The 20,739-nt window shown below is 40.4% G+C and overlaps 1 protein-coding gene across 1 annotated transcript in view; it reads right to left on the minus strand.

Annotated features, from left to right (window-relative positions):
* Positions 1-4,095: 4,095 nt before the first annotated feature.
* The window catches only part of LOC149450967 (two pore channel protein 1-like), a 42,867-nt gene continuing 26,223 nt past the window's right edge, over positions 4,096-20,739 (minus strand). Inside the window, exon 7 of the mRNA XM_089691238.1 lies at positions 4,096-4,835. Within this exon, the coding sequence (XP_089547364.1) occupies positions 4,737-4,835 (99 nt within the window). The 3' untranslated portion in view covers positions 4,096-4,736. The remainder of the gene's footprint in view (positions 4,836-20,739) is intronic.

The following is a 20,739-nucleotide window of genomic DNA, read 5'->3' on the forward strand; positions in this document are numbered from 1 at the left end:
CAAAGAGAACCCAGGACTGTTAAGCAGTTAGAATCCTATTATCAGGCAAAACTTCAGCAATTGGTCTCCTCAGTTCCCAGACATTTACAGAGTGTTTCAAAAGAAGAGGGGATGTCCGAACTTTTCTAAAACGTGTTGCTGCCATCAACTTCACAATCACCTTATTTTTTTCTTAAAATGGAACATTTTCTCAGTTTAAACATTTGATATGTTTTCTATTGTGAACAAAATATGGGTTTATGAGATTTTCATATCATTGCATTCTGGTTTTATGCACATTTTACACAGAATTCCACCTTTTTTGGAATTTGGGCTGTATATGGGTTTTAATTTATGTATAAAAATTTTTATTTTTTATTAAACTATTTTACAATTCTGAAGTTTTTCAGCCAACAAAATTGCAATCCTGTTGTTGAAGAGGTACATAACTCTAAGGATACCTGTGATTTCTGAAACTTGACTAAAAATATCATAGTAAACAGATCACATAGGGGTTGAACAAAAAAAAAATAGAAACACTACATGATTTGCAGGTGTGAAAGTGATGACATGTTTCGCATTGAAAGCGGAAGTGATGTAACATTTTTTTGCTTCCGCTGTGTGATGAGACACCTGGCTAACAGGTGGGAAGCCTCACTTCTGTCATTCACTGTGTGAAAGACAGAGTGCGCTGCTAGTAGTACAGAGTCATGTCAGAGCTTACTGAGCTTCAAAGAGGGCAAATAGTTGCTGTCCACTTAGCTGTAGCCTCTGTGACTGAAGTTGCAAAATTTGTATGCCATGGGAATATATTTTTTCTGGGAAAACATCATATGATAAGCATAAGCAAAGTTGACAAGAGACAAAAGGATATTGCGCAGGATTGTGACCTGGAATAAGAAAACAACTGCTGCAAAAGTGACTGCAGAGCTCAACCTCAGTCTTCACAGGACTCAGTTTTCATGTGACTGAAATTGAGCTCTGCAGTCACTTTTGCAGCAGTTGTTTTCTTAGTGTGGCAATCTCCCTGCTGAGCTATTGTGTTCTGACAGGGGGAACCACCCCGCCAGGATCCACTGATCACGCCCGGTCGACATCGGATGAGGAACTGTACACAGGAGCTGAAAGTCAGTTGGTTCCTGCTGAACCTACCGTTTTAGGTCCATGTGTACCCAGCTTACGCCTCAGGAATAGTAACTAAAGAAAGATAGAGGTTCTCAAACCAACTGAACTTAAAATGGATATCAACTCAAAAATGAGCCTTCAGTCTTGAATTCCTCCTGAAAAATACCAGACAATAGCAGTCTCAGATGATCTACAGTGAGATTTCGCTACTGTGCTGCTCACTTCTTGCTAGAAGCCCATGTGGGGGAAATTAAATAATTCTGCTGCGCAACTTTTCTGGCATTAATCCTTCTTGTTAATAAATTGCACCAAGTTCAGAAAGCATCTGCGACACTTTTGGTTCTGACAGCGACTTGTGCACCAAATTAAGGTAGTACTAAAATATGCCACTTTTACCATGCGTTGCATTGAATGCAAAACGTCTACATTGTGGAGCATTGAATGTTCCCAATTCAAAATAAAATACCCACAGTTCATATGTTAACATAAATGGAGCAAATTAAGACCAACTGTCTTTTGGTATACAAAGAGAAAGTGGCGTAGACAAAGTGTCTGGCGTGCGTTCTAAAAGTGCCACAGCATGCACCAAATTCAAGTACAAGTTCTAGACAGGTGTATAAATTTGGTGCATGCTGCACCACTTTTAGAACACAAGAGACACTTTCGCAAAAACTATCGCACCAGTCTTTATGAATTGCAGGGTGCGTTTCTACCAAGATGATTGCATCAAAGAGACAGAGCAGAACAAGGTAGGGTAAGTTAGTATTGGGAAAAAGTGCAGCCACTAATGACTAGTCCTTTGCCCTCTGCCTCTTTCTTTAACCATGACAACTTGAATTTGATGGCGATACCTACAGGTTACATTCTCCAAAATAAAATGAAGGGAACTGACAAACTATAGCAGATGAACATGGCAACCAATCAACTTCTAGCTTTCATTTTCAAAGCTTAACTGAACAAGTTGAAGTTAGAAGCTAAATTAGTTACTGTGCACATCTGCTCCAGATGCTGGCTGCTTCATCCTTAGTAAATTCAGACCCAGTATGCAGTACAGCCCACTGTATATAGTGACTTGATTCTGACTGCATTTTGAAGTGTCAGTTCCCATTAAATTTACCTTTAAAGTAGAAAAGAAGGCAAAACTATTTTTTTCATTTTGGAAAGTAAGGGAAGGTTATACACCGTGTCACGTTTTTATTTTGGCATGCGTGTCCCATTGAGAAGATTTTCCCTCACCTTCTCCTTCAGCCAAAAATAGGATGTGAGAGGAAATCCCTTCAAAGTGAATGAATCCCTGGTGGTCACCAAGGTCACAAGCAAGAACTCTAGGGTCCTCATGGGAAGATTTTCCCTCTATTACTGTTCTGGGGACAACCCAAAATTTAGGATTTTCTTTTACTTGCACTTTTGATAATAGTGGTAAACATGACAAATAGAGAGTGTAAATCTCTTTAACCACTTCCCCTCCGCCCTATAGCAGAAGTACTGCTACAGGGCGGCTGGGCTGCACAAAAGCACGTATATATACACGTGATTTGCACTTCTGCGTAGAGGGGCGCGTGCAGTTACAAATATCAGTCACCGGGTCCCGGCCAGAGATTCCCCGGCGACAACCAGCGATCGCCGAATAACACTGACAGGGGAGAGACCTGTGTGTAAACAAACACAGGTCTCTCTCCTGCCAGCAATAACATGCTGCTGTGTATTTCTATGTACAGCAGAGAAACACACAGCAGCAGGTTTCCCTAGTAAAATAGCACACAGTTAACCCTTTGATCGCCCCAAATGTTAACCCCTTTCTGCCCAGAGTCATTAGTACAGTGTCAGTGCTTTTTATTTGTACTGATCACTGTATTAGTTCATTGGGATGTCAGCGGCAGTTAGTTCCCACCCAGTGTCAGAATACCATTGCAGTCCCGCTATAAGTCACTGATCGCTGCCATTACTAGTATAAAAAAAAAAATAATAAAATTCAAGTATATATACTGCCATTTGTAGATGCTATAACTTTCACGTAAACCAATTAATTTACATGTGTTGGGATTTTTTTTTTAGCAAACACATATAGCAGAATACATTTTGGACTAAATTTATGACGAAATTTGCATGACCGCACAATTGTCAGTTGAGGTAACACAGCGCCGTTTCACAAAACATTGCCTGTCCAGGACGGGTGGTAAATCCTCTGGAGGGCAAGTGGTTAACGGGCACAGACAGCAATAAAAACCTGACAAGTGTTCTAACCCTTCTCAACTCTATCCAAAACTAATAAAAAATAAATGGTGTTGCCTTTAGCTATACAGTAAGTGCTCTGCATACAAACAAGTTTCGTTCTGAGAGCACGTTCGTAAGTCTAACAAAATTAGGCTCAAATTACTGTAATAGGTTTATAACACATTTCACCCAAATAATACATTGAAAAAAGGTTGAAATAAAGATACAGTGCAATATACAGTAAAGTATACAGAAGCACATCTACTTGTAGAGTATGCACACATAAGAATGTACACCAGAAATGTGAACTAAAGCACAAGATTGGACATGCAAACGCATGTTTGTATCTTTGAATGTTCGCAACTTGCAAGTTTGTATGTAGGGGACTAACTGTACTTGAAATAAGACCTGTACTGGAAAAAAAAAAACATGGAGGCTGCCATTGCTGGCCTTTTTCTGGAAATGTTCGTTGCCTGGCTATCTCTGGCATTATATTATAACATTCCGAGACGCTGAATTGGGACAAGTATGCTGACTATGGATGTCAGAGCTGCTAAAAGGAATACTTGTTTGAGTTCAGTGCCTCAGAAAGTACTGTGGCCAGTAGATCTGCATGATGGTCAAAGAACTAATATTTTCAGATGTAGAGGTCAGCAAAGGCAGCCTCCAAACACAGTAGCATCATTTACTGATAAATTATTCTAATTATAAATTAAACTGCTAGAACACAAACTGGCTGTTTTTCACAAATAAAATAAATCGAAATGACATTAAAAGTATTATAAAAGAAATTTATTAATATGTTACAAATATAGGCATCTGTATATTGACATACTTCATCTTCACTGCTGGAGAGCGCTACATATTGGGTCTGGAGTGGAGGTCAACACAGGAGCACATGAGGCTAGGTCTGATTGTCTTCAGTGGGGGAATGCCCTTGTGCTATAAAGGGTCCGTGTATTTTTTAGGATTATGAAAGCAAGGTAAAATCTACCCAACAAATCAAAGCCTATGTAGCCTATATGACCTGTTTATAAAGCTAGTAATTCATACTTAATTAGGTTTGTTAATTTGTCCTTGAAATTATCTTCTTGGACAACTTAAAGACTAAGTCCACCTTTTAGGAAAAAAAAAAAAATTAAATGCGCGTATATTTGCAGGAAAAATATTCATTTATTATTTTGTTGCATGGGAGCCTGCAAAGCAAGGGCAGGTCCCATCTGAATGTTACATGTTAAATATAGGTGTAACATGGTGCAAAAGGTGGAGTTAGCCTTTAAAGATTCTTCAAAACAAACACAAGAGTGGAAAGCTTCCACTGGAGGCATGTCTCATCATACACCCCTGGCTTAGCTTTCTTGTTACTAGCTCTCAGAGCACAGTTGCATAGTCATAAAAGTAGTAGGTGGAGAACATGCTTAGTTAACAGTACTGGAACGAGGGCGAAGCACTCCCTGTGCAGGCTGCAACTCCAGGACCTTCCTTCCCAGTGACCGGGCATGTTCTTGGTACCATTCCTGAGGAAGAAGAGGTAACAGGAAAGTTAGGATTCATTCTTGCTGTATACTACAAATATGGGCGTTGAAAAAAAATCATTACATGAATAGCATCTAGTTAATGTAGCAACTGTAAACTGGAGCATTCTTGGACTAAAAAAGTTTGTGTTGGCCAGGTATACAAAGGTATTGGTTGAATAGACAATTTTAGTTATTACAGCACACTTTTTTAAAGACATGGTTCATACCAATGCATTTTTTAGTGCTTTTTGCAGAAATGCACTACAGTCCATTTAACATGGTTTCCTATGGGACATGTTCACATATACGTTTTTGGAAAGGGTCAGGGACTTTTTTTTAAAACGCAAAAAGCAGCGGTTTTGCTACAATAGAGTTCAATGGAGAAGCTGCTGAAAAGTGTGTCGTTTTTATTCTGCTCAGCAACAAAAAAATTCCACTTTAATAAAAACAAAAAGTTAAAAAAATGCAAAACATGGTAAAAACGTGCCATGCAAAAACGCACTGCAAAATGGTCAAAAAGCACAATGCATTGGTGTGAACCAGGCCTTGAGTGGTGTGATGCTCATCAGTGTCAGCGTTTTTTTTGTAACTCCATACAAGGTTTTTGTGTTTAGCAAGGGAGACTTTGTTAATAACTAGTTTGGGATAAGTCTACAAGGACAGTCTGGTGCAGGCCTTCACAAAATTTCCTGCAACAGGAGGCAGAAAAGAAGAGGCGATGTGGCAGTATTAACTAATACAGATCTTTAACAGAGAAGCATTCAACAGAAAGTTCAGTGTTTTGTACTACCTGTATATTTTTTTCTGTGTTTATTGTTCAGACCCAAAAGAATAACAATTGCAAAAATGTTTTCTTTAGTCAGGTAAACCTGTGGGAAGCTTCAGATTTTATTCATACCTGTGGTCTTCACCTACACTTGCATGCATTTTTAATGAGAACAAACTGCAGACAACACTCAGACACACCGATTTCCCAGTGCTGTGAATGAAACTGCGTATGCATGTATATGTGTACTGCATTTTGCATTAAAAAACAAACAATGCACTGTACTAAGGAAAGCTATGTTGCCAAATACTAAAAATCTGAACCGTTTGATTCCCTAAAAAATCTGTGCAATGCAGTTACAATAGTATTTATTGTTTTAATGAAAATGTATTCTCAGTGTTACTGTATTTCTTCAAAAGATTGTCTTTTGCCAAGATGTCTTGTGCAGAGTAGTAATGCTAGGTTCAGAAAAATCAAAAGGCTATGAGTAGACTACTCAGTATTGCCCAAGCACACAGTAACTGCATTGTTCTATTTACCAGGGGCTCCTGCAAACTGGCCATATACATTACGCTGTGTCGGCAATCAATAGGGAAACAGCAAATAATTTAAAATATAAATCTTTGGAATGCCTAGGTATAAAATTTTTTGACTTACTGTAAAATCCGTTTGCTGGAGTACATTCAAGGACACATGATAAAGTATTCAGGCACATTGGGATGCCCAAAAGCAGTGCACTTGAGGGGTGGGCAACACAGCAAATGCAAGGCTAGCTCACAAAATCAAGAGGTCAACAGAGGTGTCTGCAAAAGCATAATGTACCTTATGATTAAAGCCAGATTCAGATAAGGCCTGAATATCTACCTGGTAAAACCTAATAAACATTTGAACAGGACACCCGGCAGCTGCCTTGCAAATCTGGGAAAGAGGACTGAAAAGACAAAGAATTACTAACTGATCTGGTGGAGTGCATTTTGATAGGGAAAGATGCAATCTTTCAGACTGTCAGTTTGCGAGCTGTAGCGCTCTCAAACAGCGGGTACCACATCTAGACAATTGAGAAAAATGTCCTTAGGATGTTTCTGGGTAGACAGAGAGATAGTAGAACAATGTCCTGGTTAATGTGAAAGGAAGAAACCACATTGGGAAGAAAAGAGGATTTGAGCTTCAAAACAATCGTGTCTACGTGTAGCACACACAAGGTTCTTTAGCGGTTTAAGGTCCCCATCTTAGAGATTCACCTCTCCAAAGTGATGGAAACAAGAAAGGCAACCTAGAGAGATGTCTTTCCGAGAGCCAGCTGTTGTCAGACAATAACAAACACTCTAAAATATCATGGAAAGCCTTCCCAGAAGAATAGAGGTTGTTAAAGCCACAAATTGGAGGAAGGGTTGTGTGAGTGGGGGTAGGGGAGGGGTTAGTGGCAACATGGGATTGATTTGGAATGGGATGACTAAAAAGCACATCTAGGTATTATGGTCAGGTGTCTACAAACCTTTAACCACTTGCCCTCCTGAGGATTTACCCTCCTTCCTGACCAGGCCATTTTTTGCGTTACGGCGCTGTGTTACTTTAACTGACAATTGCACAATCATGCAACGCTGCACCCAAATTAAATTTATGTCCTTTTTTAACCACAAATTGGTTTACATGAAAGTTATAGTGTTTAAAATGGTGGTATATACAGTTAGGTCCATATATATTTGGACACAGGCACAATTTTTTTTTTTCCAGGTATATACCAAAACATATTCCAGCTACAATTATATAATGGATATGAGCTGAAAGTGCATATCCTCAGGTTTAATTTGAGGGTATGTACATCCAAATTGGAGGAAGGGTTTAGTAGCCATTCCCCCTTTTTCAAGGGACCAAAAGTAATTGGACAATTGAATCAAAAGCCGTTTCATGGCTAGGTGTGGGCTACTTTTTCCTTATTTCTTCATCAATTAAGCAGGTAAAAGGTCTGGAGTTGATTCAAAGTGTGGTATTTACATTTGGAATCTATTGCTGTGAACCTACATCATGCGTTCAAAGGAGCTGTCCATGCAATTGAAACAGGCCATTGCAAGGCTTCAAAAATAAAACAAATCCATCAGAGAGATAGCAGCAACATTAGGAGTGGCCAAATCAACAGTTTGGTACATTCTGAAGAAAGAACACACTGGTGAGCTCAGTAACATAACAAGGCACTGACGTCCACTGAAAAAAACAGTGGTGGATGATCTCAGGATCTCTATGGTAAAGAAAAACCCATTCACAACCTCCAGACAAGTGAAGGACAATCTCCAGGAGGTGGGCATATCATTGTTAAAGTCTACAATCAAGAGAAGACTTCACAAGAGCAAATACAGAAGGTTCACCGCAAGGTGCAAACCATTCATAAGCCTGAAGAATAGAAAAGCCAGATTAGACCTTACCAAAAAACATCTAAAAAAGCCATACCAGTTCTGGAAAAGCATTCTTTGGACAGATGAAACTAAGATTAATCTGTACCAGAATGACAGGAAGAAAAAAGTGTGGAGAAGGCTTGGAACAGCTCATGATCCAAAGCACACATCATCTGTAAAACATGGTGAAGGCAGTGTGGTGGCATGGGCATGCATGGCTTACATTGGCATTGGGTCATTGGTGTTTACTGAGGATGTGAAAGAAGCAGCTGGATGAATTCTGCAGTGTTTAGAGATATACTGTCAGCCCAGATTCAGCCAAATGCAGCAAAGGTGATTGGACGGCGCTTCACAGTACAGAAGGACAATGATCCAAAACACACTGCAAAAGCAACCCAGGAGCTCTTGAAGGAAAAGAAGTGGAATATTCTGCAATGGCCAAGTCAATCACCTGATCTCAGTCCCATTGAGCATGTATTTTACTTGCTGAAGGCAAAACTAAAAGGCAGAAAGACCCACAAAAAACAACTGAAGACAGCTGCAGTTACAACCTCGCAAAGCATCAGAAAAGGGGAAACCCAGTCTTTGGTAATGTCCATGGGTTCCAGACTTCAGGCAGCCATTGCCAGTACAGGATTCTCAACAAAATATTAAAAATGAACATTTTATTTATGATTATATTCATTTGTCCAATTACTATTGGTCCCTTGAAAAAGGGGGCTACTCAAAAGCTGTAATTCCTAAACCCTTCCTCCAATTTGGATGTACATACCCTCAAATTAAACCTGAGATCGTGCACTTTCAGCCCTTATCCATTATGTAACTATAGCTTGAATATGTTTTGGTAAATACCTGAAAAAAAACTAAAATTGTGCCTGTGTCCAAATATATATGGATCTAATTGTATACTGGGATTTTTTTTTAATATTTGTTTTTACTAGTAATGGCGGCGATCAGTGACTTATAGCAGGACTGCGGCAGGCACTCTGACACTGGGGGGAACTGACTTGGTGTCAATGACATCCTCAGTGACCCGTGCTAAAAAAGGTTGAAGCGCTGCACACAGGAGGTATTTTACCTTCATGCATAGAATACATGAAGGTAAAAAAACCTTTGCGCCTGTACAACCACTTTAACTATATAGTGTATGAGCTAGAAATATATCACATTGCTTCTGAAAGCATAACCTGTCATCCAGTGAAAAGGGAGACAGAATACACAAACAGACTAGCCTTTTGTCCAAAGTGGATCTATTAGCTTTAAATCTGGTCCGCGTTTTAGTTTCCCAGTGCTTTCTGCAATATCTCCAAAACAAAGCGAAGCTAAAGCTGAATAAAAGCCTCTCAAAAGCTGCAGGTGCTGCAAGCAAGCATGCTTTATCATAGACTTCTACAGAGGCTTCGGAGGTGCTTTGAAGCACCATTAAAGCGACATGGGATATGATTTTTGAAGCAAAATAAAGTAAAGTAAAAGTACTGCGTAAACAGAACTGTAACCTAACCATTTTATTTAGTGACAGAGGCTTTGATTGGCATTCAGAGCGCTTTAAATAAGCTTGTCCGAAGCCACAAAAAACACGTGCAAGCAAGCCCTAAGGGTAGGCAGAGGAATATCCCTGAAAGGTTCAAACCAACAGAACCAGATTGAGACCCCACCTTCCCTATGGAGTGTGGGACAAGTGGTCTATGAAAAAGAACCACTAAGGCCTACATTTGACCCTTAATGGTAGGCAAGGACAAACACTGACTGAGACTAAACAGAAGAAATGCAGCGCTCTTAAAATGGTATTAGAGATAATAATAAACACAGTCCAGTAAAACAACAGTGTTCCTTGTTTCCCAGTGTAAATGGTAGAATTTTGCACTAACCAGAACGCGCATGGGTAATGCGCATATGTGTATATATCCTGAAGATCCTTTCTCCACTGATGGCTGGTCAGGTATATGGCTTGGAAGAATGGAGATCCTACGCCCCCATGTGGTGGGAAACGATCCAGCAGGTCAGAGCAATGAGGATCCAGATGAGCCTCCACAAGGAACTGGCACAGGAATCCCAAAGGGCTACAAGGATGGAAAAGCTCCTCACAGGAGACACAGGGGAGCACTCATAGTGTAGTAATTTAAAACTTTATTTGAAAGCAGCATAGGTGCAGAATACAGGAGAATAGCCCAGTATGGGCAAACACACTGACCCTATTGGATGTCAAAATGGCCGCCGGGCCTCCTCGTGGCACCGGCGGCTTGATGTCAACGGTGTCCTAGGGTCCCACCTGACGCGTTTCGTGCGCACGCACTTCCTCAGAGGTGGAACATAGGGCTGCCGTGACCGTTCGATCATACTTAAATACCGTATTCCGCGCATGCGCACTGATGCGGCGCCATCTTGCCGAAGTCCGTGCGTCCGCAAAACCCAAGTGCGCATGCGCGGGTGCCATTTCACCATGGGCCAGGAGAGAACGGGAATCACTGAAGGGCGGCTCCATATAAGCGGAGCTCGGCTGTCCGAGATAGGCTCACGGCGCATGCGCGAATGCCATCATCCCGTGTATACACATTGCAATCCCACTGGCACAGGGGAAAGTGAATCTCTGATGGTAAATGGCTGCAGAACCCAGTGTTAAAACACAGAGAAGTAATGAATGAAAAACCCCACCCGAGGGCATCCCATACAAGATGATGCATGTAAAGAAAGAATAATATAAAAACCAGATCAAAATACAGAGAGCTGGTGACAGTGCTGCTATGATAAAAGGCCATTAACCCCAAACAAATGAAGCGGGGTTAATGGTTAATGTTAAATCGATTGTAAATCAATCGTGATGTCACGCCCCCACCGTAGGAAAAATTACCTATAAATAAAATTAAGGACACCACGGTGGAATGGCAAAATAGCATTAAAATAACGCATGGGAATTGGTCAACAGAGATGCGATCAAGACCCATATATGACATAATAACATACATAGAACGTGCAAGATAAAATCCCAAAATTATGGAATAACAAATGATAAATAAAAAATAGATAAAATTAAATAAAATAAAAATAAAAATAAAATAAAAAATAAAAATAAAATAAAATAAAAAAGCGAAGTGCAGTTGGCCCCGGCACAATAGAAAGAACTATTGGGGGTCAGAATGCAAATTGTACCAGCGCATGTAAAGGATGACGGGATTAATGAGTAATCCTATGTCAATGCGCAGAAGGGGCCTAAGACATAATGTAAACTGGTCCGCTTACTTGGCCTGAATGTGTGAATTAGCAATAGAAAATGGATGGCAATGTGTCTAATATCGAAAGGTAATGGACAAATCCACAAACTGTTAGTCCAACACCGCAGAATTAACTGTTGTCAATGAAACAATTGACATCCAGTTCAATATTCAAACCTGCAGGATGTAAAGTATCTAATTCAAAAATATGTTTAGTCTCTAATTGTGAGACGGCCCTAGTTTTACAAGTTCCTCTCCAATGTGGAGTCACAATATCAATGCCCACAAATCTCAAGCTGGTAGGGTCTCTGTGATGATGTTTCCTATAGTGGAGGGACAATGAGTGTTCCTTAAATCCCTTCTTGATGTTGTTAACATGTTCTCGAAGGCGGTCCCTAAGGCGCCTGGTTGTCCTACCAATGTATTGCTTGAGACAGGGGCATTCCAGTAAATACACAACAAATCTGCTATTACAGCAAATAAATTTATCAATGTTATACGATCTCTTAGTTTGGTTGGAGGTATAGGTGTCTATCTTTCTTTTCCTCATACCATTACATTTACAGGCGATGCAATTGTTGCATGGGTAGAAACCCGTATAGTTAAACAGAGTGGGAGGTGATTTAGGCATGGTAACAACATTAGGGGCTATTTTATCCCGCAAGGTGGACGATTTACGGAAGATGACCTCGGGTTTCTCCGGAAGTATCTTAGCAAGGGTGGTATCAGCCTTCAAAATCCCCCAGTTCTTAGTAATTATATGTTTAATGGATCTATATTGGGCAGAGAATGTTGTAATAAATGGACATACCAAATTTTTAGATGGTTTCGTCTGGGTATTTAATAAATCATGCCTATCCATGTTGGTTATTAATTCCATAGTTTCATTCAAAACCTTCCTGTCATATCCTTTCTCAAGGAATCGTTCTTTAAGGATATTAGCCTGCGTATGGTAAGTGTCGATGTTAGTACAATTTCTTCTCAACCTGAGGAATTGTCCCTTTGGTATACCTGCCAACCAACTAGGGTGATGACAGCTCCCTAGTGGGATAAAACTATTTTGATCGGTGGTTTTGAAAAAAGATTTGGTAGTAATGTGTCCACCGGTGTTAATTAGAGTGAGATCCAGGAAATCAATTTCAGTGTTGCTAAACTTGTATGATAATTTAATATTCACAGAATTATTGTTGAGGGTAGAGAAAAAATTTATAAGGGATTGTTCCGTGCCATTCCAAAACAGGAGCACGTCATCAATATACCGCTTATAATACAGCAATTCAGGCCAGTCCATAGCATAAATGTTATCCTCCTCCCAATAGGACATGAACAAATTTGCCAGACTGGGGGCAAACTTTGCCCCCATGGCAACTCCCTTGACTTGCAGGTAATAATTGCTGTCAAACCACATATAGTTCTTTGACATGGCAAAATTCAGAAGTTCCAGTATGAAATCGATATGTGGAGGGAGTAATGAGCTCTCATGCGTAAGGTAATGCTTAGCGACTGTCATCCCATCTTCATGGTCAATGTTGCTGTACAGCGCCTCCACATCCGCTGTTACCAGAAAAGAGGATGGAGGAATAGAGATGTCTTTGATGGAATTTAGGACATGCTTCGTGTCCCTTAAATAGGAAGGGGTATGCAGTACTAGCGGTTGAAGATGGTGATCAATATAGGCCCCTATCCTAGAGCAGAGTGAATCGATCCCGCTCACTATTGGTCTGCCCGGGGGTTTTAGTGGATTTTTATGTACTTTGGGCAGTATGTACAAGACCGGTAAGCGAGGGGCCTTGGGACACAAAAATTCCTTCTCTTTTTTATTAACAATTGATCTATCATAACCGTTTTTGATAATAGTTTTAAGAGTGCGTTTATACCCTGATAAGGGGTCTTTATGAAGCGGTTGGTATGTAGACGTATCTCCAAGGATATTATATACCTCTGCTATGTAATCACTCTTATTTAAAATGACTACCCCTCCCCCCTTATCCGCAGGTCTTACTACAAGATCTTTCTGCTCTAGAAGGGATTTGATTGCTGTGTCTATTTTGGGATCTTTGTATATTTTCTTAGTAGGAAGATTTTTTAGATCTTTCAATACTTGATCTCTAAATAAACTGACAGCTGAATTACTTTGTGGTGGGGGATTAAAAGTAGAAGCGTTAGAAAGAGAAGTATATTGGCATGAGGGATGTTTAGTGATAGGGTTATTCATAAAATATCTTTTGATCGATAACCTTCTTGCGAATTTCTGAATATCAATAAAGGCCTGGAATTTATTCATGGGCCTAGTTGGGGCAAATTTTAACCCTTTATCCAATAGACTTAATTCGTTATCAGAAAGCGAGGATGCGCTAAGGTTGAAAATACCCTTCCCAATCATGTTCTCCTTCGCTTTGTTGGGTCTATTGATTCTCCTCCCTCCCCTCTTGCCTCTATATTGTTGCTTCTTTTTCGTACCCTGCCCCTCTCTAAAAAATGATGGCTATTATTAGAGCGAATGTCAGGGGTTCTAGGAGTAGGGGGTGCATAATAATCATCATATGGTGGTCTCCAATAATGATTTTGATAATCATTTGAATACTGATCCCTATAGTACTCTTGTTGTGGAGGGTAATGATGGTAGTAATCTCTCGAATTATGAGAAGGATGCCTTTGGGTATGTATAGGGCCCTGGTTGTTGTTATTATGATGAGCCTTACGTTTATTAGGCTTTTTTTTGGAATGAGTGTTATGCGAGCTAGGGTTTCCAGGTTTAGGATGGGCATTAGGATGCCATCTGTTATCCCTGGAGCCGATATTCCTATCCGTTAACTCCGATAATGGATGGAATTGGTTATGGGTAGTGATGTTATATCTGATTTGATTGGAGGTAGAAGGCCTAGCTCTACTCTGAGAGTTCATGGGTAGTTGCTGACCCATTTTATGAGCTGGGGTAGAAAGTGGAAAGGGTCCATTGCTACCTGCTACATTGTTAGTGTCCAAAGCTTGCCATTTGAACACCTGTTGTGTTTGATAATCAGTAAGATCCCTAATATATTTTTTCCGTTTTTTGTTTTTTTGCTCCAAATCAACATTTTCCAAATGTTTTTTTAGTTTATTAGATTCCGTGATGTAATCCTCATTAGTTTTATAAGGGGTGAGTTTCTCTTTCACCGAGTTGATCTCTTTATCTAAATTAGTTCTAAAACTAATGAGGATTACATCACGGAATCTAATAAACTAAAAAAACATTTGGAAAATGTTGATTTGGAGCAAAAAAACAAAAAACGGAAAAAATATATTAGGGATCTTACTGATTATCAAACACAACAGGTGTTCAAATGGCAAGCTTTGGACACTAACAATGTAGCAGGTAGCAATGGACCCTTTCCACTTTCTACCCCAGCTCATAAAATGGGTCAGCAACTACCCATGAACTCTCAGAGTAGAGCTAGGCCTTCTACCTCCAATCAAATCAGATATAACATCACTACCCATAACCAATTCCATCCATTATCGGAGTTAACGGATAGGAATATCGGCTCCAGGGATAACAGATGGCATCCTAATGCCCATCCTAAACCTGGAAACCCTAGCTCGCATAACACTCATTCCAAAAAAAAGCCTAATAAACGTAAGGCTCATCATAATAACAACAACCAGGGCCCTATACATACCCAAAGGCATCCTTCTCATAATTCGAGAGATTACTACCATCATTACCCTCCACAACAAGAGTACTATAGGGATCAGTATTCAAATGATTATCAAAATCATTATTGGAGACCACCATATGATGATTATTATGCACCCCCTACTCCTAGAACCCCTGACATTCGCTCTAATAATAGCCATCATTTTTTAGAGAGGGGCAGGGTACGAAAAAGAAGCAACAATATAGAGGCAAGAGGGGAGGGAGGAGAATCAATAGACCCAACAAAGCGAAGGAGAACATGATTGGGAAGGGTATTTTCAACCTTAGCGCATCCTCGCTTTCTGATAACGAATTAAGTCTATTGGATAAAGGGTTAAAATTTGCCCCAACTAGGCCCATGAATAAATTCCAGGCCTTTATTGATATTCAGAAATTCGCAAGAAGGTTATCGATCAAAAGATATTTTATGAATAACCCTATCACTAAACATCCCTCATGCCAATATACTTCTCTTTCTAACGCTTCTACTTTTAATCCCCCACCACAAAGTAATTCAGCTGTCAGTTTATTTAGAGATCAAGTATTGAAAGATCTAAAAAATCTTCCTACTAAGAAAATATACAAAGATCCCAAAATAGACACAGCAATCAAATCCCTTCTAGAGCAGAAAGATCTTGTAGTAAGACCTGCGGATAAGGGGGGAGGGGTAGTCATTTTAAATAAGAGTGATTACATAGCAGAGGTATATAATATCCTTGGAGATACGTCTACATACCAACCGCTTCATAAAGACCCCTTATCAGGGTATAAACGCACTCTTAAAACTATTATCAAAAACGGTTATGATAGATCAATTGTTAATAAAAAAGAGAAGGAATTTTTGTGTCCCAAGGCCCCTCGCTTACCGGTCTTGTACATACTGCCCAAAGTACATAAAAATCCACTAAAACCCCCGGGCAGACCAATAGTGAGCGGGATCGATTCACTCTGCTCTAGGATAGGGGCCTATATTGATCTCCATCTTCAACCGCTAGTACTGCATACCCCTTCCTATTTAAGGGACACGAAGCATGTCCTAAATTCCATCAAAGACATCTCTATTCCTCCATCCTCTTTTCTGGTAACAGCGGATGTGGAGGCGCTGTACAGCAACATTGACCATGAAGATGGGATGACAGTCGCTAAGCATTACCTTACGCATGAGAGCTCATTACTCCCTCCACATATCGATTTCATACTGGAACTTCTGAATTTTGCCATGTCAAAGAACTATATGTGGTTTGACAGCAATTATTACCTGCAAGTCAAGGGAGTTGCCATGGGGGCAAAGTTTGCCCCCAGTCTGGCAAATTTGTTCATGTCCTATTGGGAGGAGGATAACATTTATGCTATGGACTGGCCTGAATTGCTGTATTATAAGCGGTATATTGATGACGTGCTCCTGTTTTGGAATGGCACGGAACAATCCCTTATAAATTTTTTCTCTACCCTCAACAATAATTCTGTGAATATTAAATTATCATACAAGTTTAGCAACACTGAAATTGATTTCCTGGATCTCACTCTAATTAACACCGGTGGACACATTACTACCAAATCTTTTTTCAAAACCACCGATCAAAATAGTTTTATCCCACTAGGGAGCTGTCATCACCCTAGTTGGTTGGCAGGTATACCAAAGGGACAATTCCTCAGGTTGAGAAGAAATTGTACTAACATCGACACTTACCATACGCAGGCTAATATCCTTAAAGAACGATTCCTTGAGAAAGGATATGACAGGAAGGTTTTGAATGAAACTATGGAATTAATAACCAACATGGATAGGCATGATTTATTAAATACCCAGACGAAACCATCTAAAAATTTGGTATGTCCATTTATTACAACATTCTCTGCCCAATATAGATCCATTAAACATATAATTACTAAGAACTGGGGGATTTTGAAGGCTGATACCACCCTTGCTAAGATACTTCCGGAGAAACCCGAGGTCATCTTCCGTAAATCGTCCACCTTGCGGGATAAAATAGCCCCTAATGTTGTTACCATGCCTAAATCACCTCCCACTCTGTTTAACTATACGGGTTTCTACCCATGCAACAATTGCATCGCCTGTAAATGTAATGGTATGAGGAAAAGAAAGATAGACACCTATACCTCCAACCAAACTAAGAGATCGTATAACATTGATAAATTTATTTGCTGTAATAGCAGATTTGTTGTGTATTTACTGGAATGCCCCTGTCTCAAGCAATACATTGGTAGGACAACCAGGCGCCTTAGGGACCGCCTTCGAGAACATGTTAACAACATCAAGAAGGGATTTAAGGAACACTCATTGTCCCTCCACTATAGGAAACATCATCACAGAGACCCTACCAGCTTGAGATTTGTGGGCATTGATATTGTGACTCCACATTGGAGAGGAACTTGTAAAACTAGGGCCGTCTCACAATTAGAGACTAAACATATTTTTGAATTAGATACTTTACATCCTGCAGGTTTGAATATTGAACTGGATGTCAATTGTTTCATTGACAACAGTTAATTCTGCGGTGTTGGACTAACAGTTTGTGGATTTGTCCATTACCTTTCGATATTAGACACATTGCCATCCATTTTCTATTGCTAATTCACACATTCAGGCCAAGTAAGCGGACCAGTTTACATTATGTCTTAGGCCCCTTCTGCGCATTGACATAGGATTACTCATTAATCCCGTCATCCTTTACATGCGCTGGTACAATTTGCATTCTGACCCCCAATAGTTCTTTCTATTGTGCCGGGGCCAACTGCACTTCGCTTTTTTTTTTTTTTTATTTTATTTTTATTTTTATTTTATTTAATTTTATCTATTTTTTATTTATCATTTGTTATTCCATAATTTTGGGATTTTATCTTGCACATTCTATGTATGTTATTATGTCATATATGGGTCTTGATCGCATCTCTGTTGACCAATTCCCATGCGTTATTTTAATGCTATTTTGCCATTCCACCGTGGTGTCCTTAATTTTATTTATAGGTAATTTTTCCTACGGTGGGGGCGTGACATCACGATTGATTTACAATCGATTTAACATTAACCATTAACCCCGCTTCATTTGTTTGGGGTTAATGGCCTTTTATCATAGCAGCACTGTCACCAGCTCTCTGTATTTTGATCTGGTTTTTATATTATTCTTTCTTTACATGCATCATCTTGTATGGGATGCCCTCGGGTGGGGTTTTTCATTCATTACTTCTCTGTGTTTTAACACTGGGTTCTGCAGCCATTTACCATCAGAGATTCACTTTCCCCTGTGCCAGTGGGATTGCAATGTGTATACACGGGATGATGGCATTCGCGCATGCGCCGTGAGCCTATCTCGGACAGCCGAGCTCCGCTTATATGGAGCCGCCCTTCAGTGATTCCCGTTCTCTCCTGGCCCATGGTGAAATGGCACCCGCGCATGCGCACTTGGGTTTTGCGGACGCACGGACTTCGGCAAGATGGCGCCGCATCAGTGCGCATGCGCGGAATACGGTATTTAAGTATGATCGAACGGTCACGGCAGCCCTATGTTCCACCTCTGAGGAAGTGCGTGCGCACGAAACGCGTCAGGTGGGACCCTAGGACACCGTTGACATCAAGCCGCCGGTGCCACGAGGAGGCCCGGCGGCCATTTTGACATCCAATAGGGTCAGTGTGTTTGCCCATACTGGGCTATTCTCCTGTATTCTGCACCTATGCTGCTTTCAGATAAAGTTTTAAATTACTACACTATGAGTGCTCCCCTGTGTCTCCTGTGAGGAGCTTTTCCATCCTTGTAGCCCTTTGGGATTCCTGTGCCAGTTCCTTGTGGAGGCTCATCTGGATCCTCATTGCTCTGACCTGCTGGATCGTTTCCCACCACATGGGGGCGTAGGATCTCCATTCTTCCAAGCCATATACCTGACCAGCCATCAGTGGAGAAAGGATCTTCAGGATATATACACATATGCGCATTACCCATGCGCGTTCTGGTTAGTGCAAAATTCTACCATTTACACTGGGAAACAAGGAACACTGTTGTTTTACTGGACTGTGTTTATTATTATCTCTAATACCATTTTAAGAGCGCTGCATTTCTTCTGTTTATGTATTTTGGGACTTTTTATGTGTTTTCCTATATGTTCAGCTGCTTGCATTTTTTATGAGCGCTTACTACTTATCACCATTATTTCCACTGACTGAGACTAGACTGAAAAAAAAGGCAGGATTCATCCCACGGAGACTTACACTATCCACACAGGTGAGGTGCTAAAACCCAATTTACTCTATCCCAGGCTCTGGTATGGTGCTTTACTGTGCCAGGCTAGCAGTCTCCACCTGCATCCCAATAAATACTTGTGAACGAATGTTGGCAACAAGGTGAAAAGTAAACAAATCTTTATTGGAAACGAGGAGTAAAACGTTCCATAGCACGACCCACGCAAATGCGTTTCAGTCCAGAAAAGACCTTATTCGTAGCCTGGTTACAAAGAACTGAACAAATATATAGCAGACCGATCATACCACTCACCTCCTACAAATAATGGTTTCCACCTGCAAACGCAGGGAGGTAGGTGGGTGGGTCATCCGCTGCCATAAGAATTGATACATAGCCATAATCAATCATATAAAAATACAAAGATATTGCAGGGACAAACCTTTGCAACATATAATATATATAAAAAATATAAAGAGTATAAGAATAGAGGAGGGTAGAAAACACAAACCACTGATGACAAAAGTGGACAAAAAGTTAACCCAAATTAAAATAAAAGTCCCACCTGAGGTTCAAACCCAGAGGTGACCTGGTCTGCAATCGATGAATCCACCAAGTCTCTCTCTGCAATAATCTGTGGTGTCTATTGTCCTCCTCTTTGCAATACAAACACTCTTTCTAGGCCACAAAATTGAAAAAAAGGATGTGTACCCTCCATGCACCTCTCTAAAATGCCATGAAACACTTGATATTTGTTTAGCTTGTGAATTTGAGTCGCAAAAATGTTCTCCAATACGAGTTCTTAAACATCATATCGTACAGCCCACGTACTGAAGGCGACATGCTGTACAGTATATCAGATATATCACAGGTTGAACTACAATTAATGTAACGTCTAATTTCAAAACATTCACCTGTGGTCAAAGATTCAAAACTCTTTGTACATAAGTTCAGAAGACCTCTATAGGGTTAAGGTCTGGGCTCTGATTGGGCCACTCCAAAAGGCTTATTTTCTATTTCTAAAGCCAGTCTGTGGTAGATTTACTTCAATGCTTAGGGTCATTATCCTGCTGCATCACCCAACTTCTACTAAGCGTCAGCTGGCAGACAGTCACCCTGACTTTATCTTGTAGAATATTTTGGTAAACTTGGGAATTCATTTTAACCTCGATGATGGCAAGTGCTTTAGGCCCTGAGGCAACGAAGCAGGCCCAAATCATGATATTCCCACCTTCACCATACTTCACTGTTGGGGGTGATGTTTTGATCATGTGACCACCGTGATTGGCTGTCAAAGCGGTCACACTATTGGAAAGCTCCTGATCGCAATTAGAGATTAGGAGCTTTCCGTTAGCCGCCAGTAAATGTGCCAGGAAGTGTGCTGGGTGCATACTCTCAGCACAGCTCTGTTTATCTTTAGGTACACATATTTACGGCCTCTCGGCATTAATACTCACCCACAGAAATACCACATATATGAATATGGCAGGCGGGAAGGAGTTAAGCACATTGTGCTGGTCTATTGTTGTGATCAGATCACATTTTATGACAAATGACTACAGAAAACTAAGATTTGAGCAAGTTGTTTCTTTGTAAGCACAGATTCTGGATCTAAGTAAGCTCCTATCCCTCTTGTATTGAACTGTATTGTTGCTGTATTGTCTCCCGTT

This window comes from Staurois parvus, unplaced genomic scaffold (genome assembly GCF_062004578.1).
Source record: "Staurois parvus isolate SC_StPar_1 unplaced genomic scaffold, SC_StPar_1.0 ptg000556l, whole genome shotgun sequence".
NCBI classification, from domain to species: Eukaryota; Metazoa; Chordata; class Amphibia; order Anura; family Ranidae; genus Staurois; species Staurois parvus.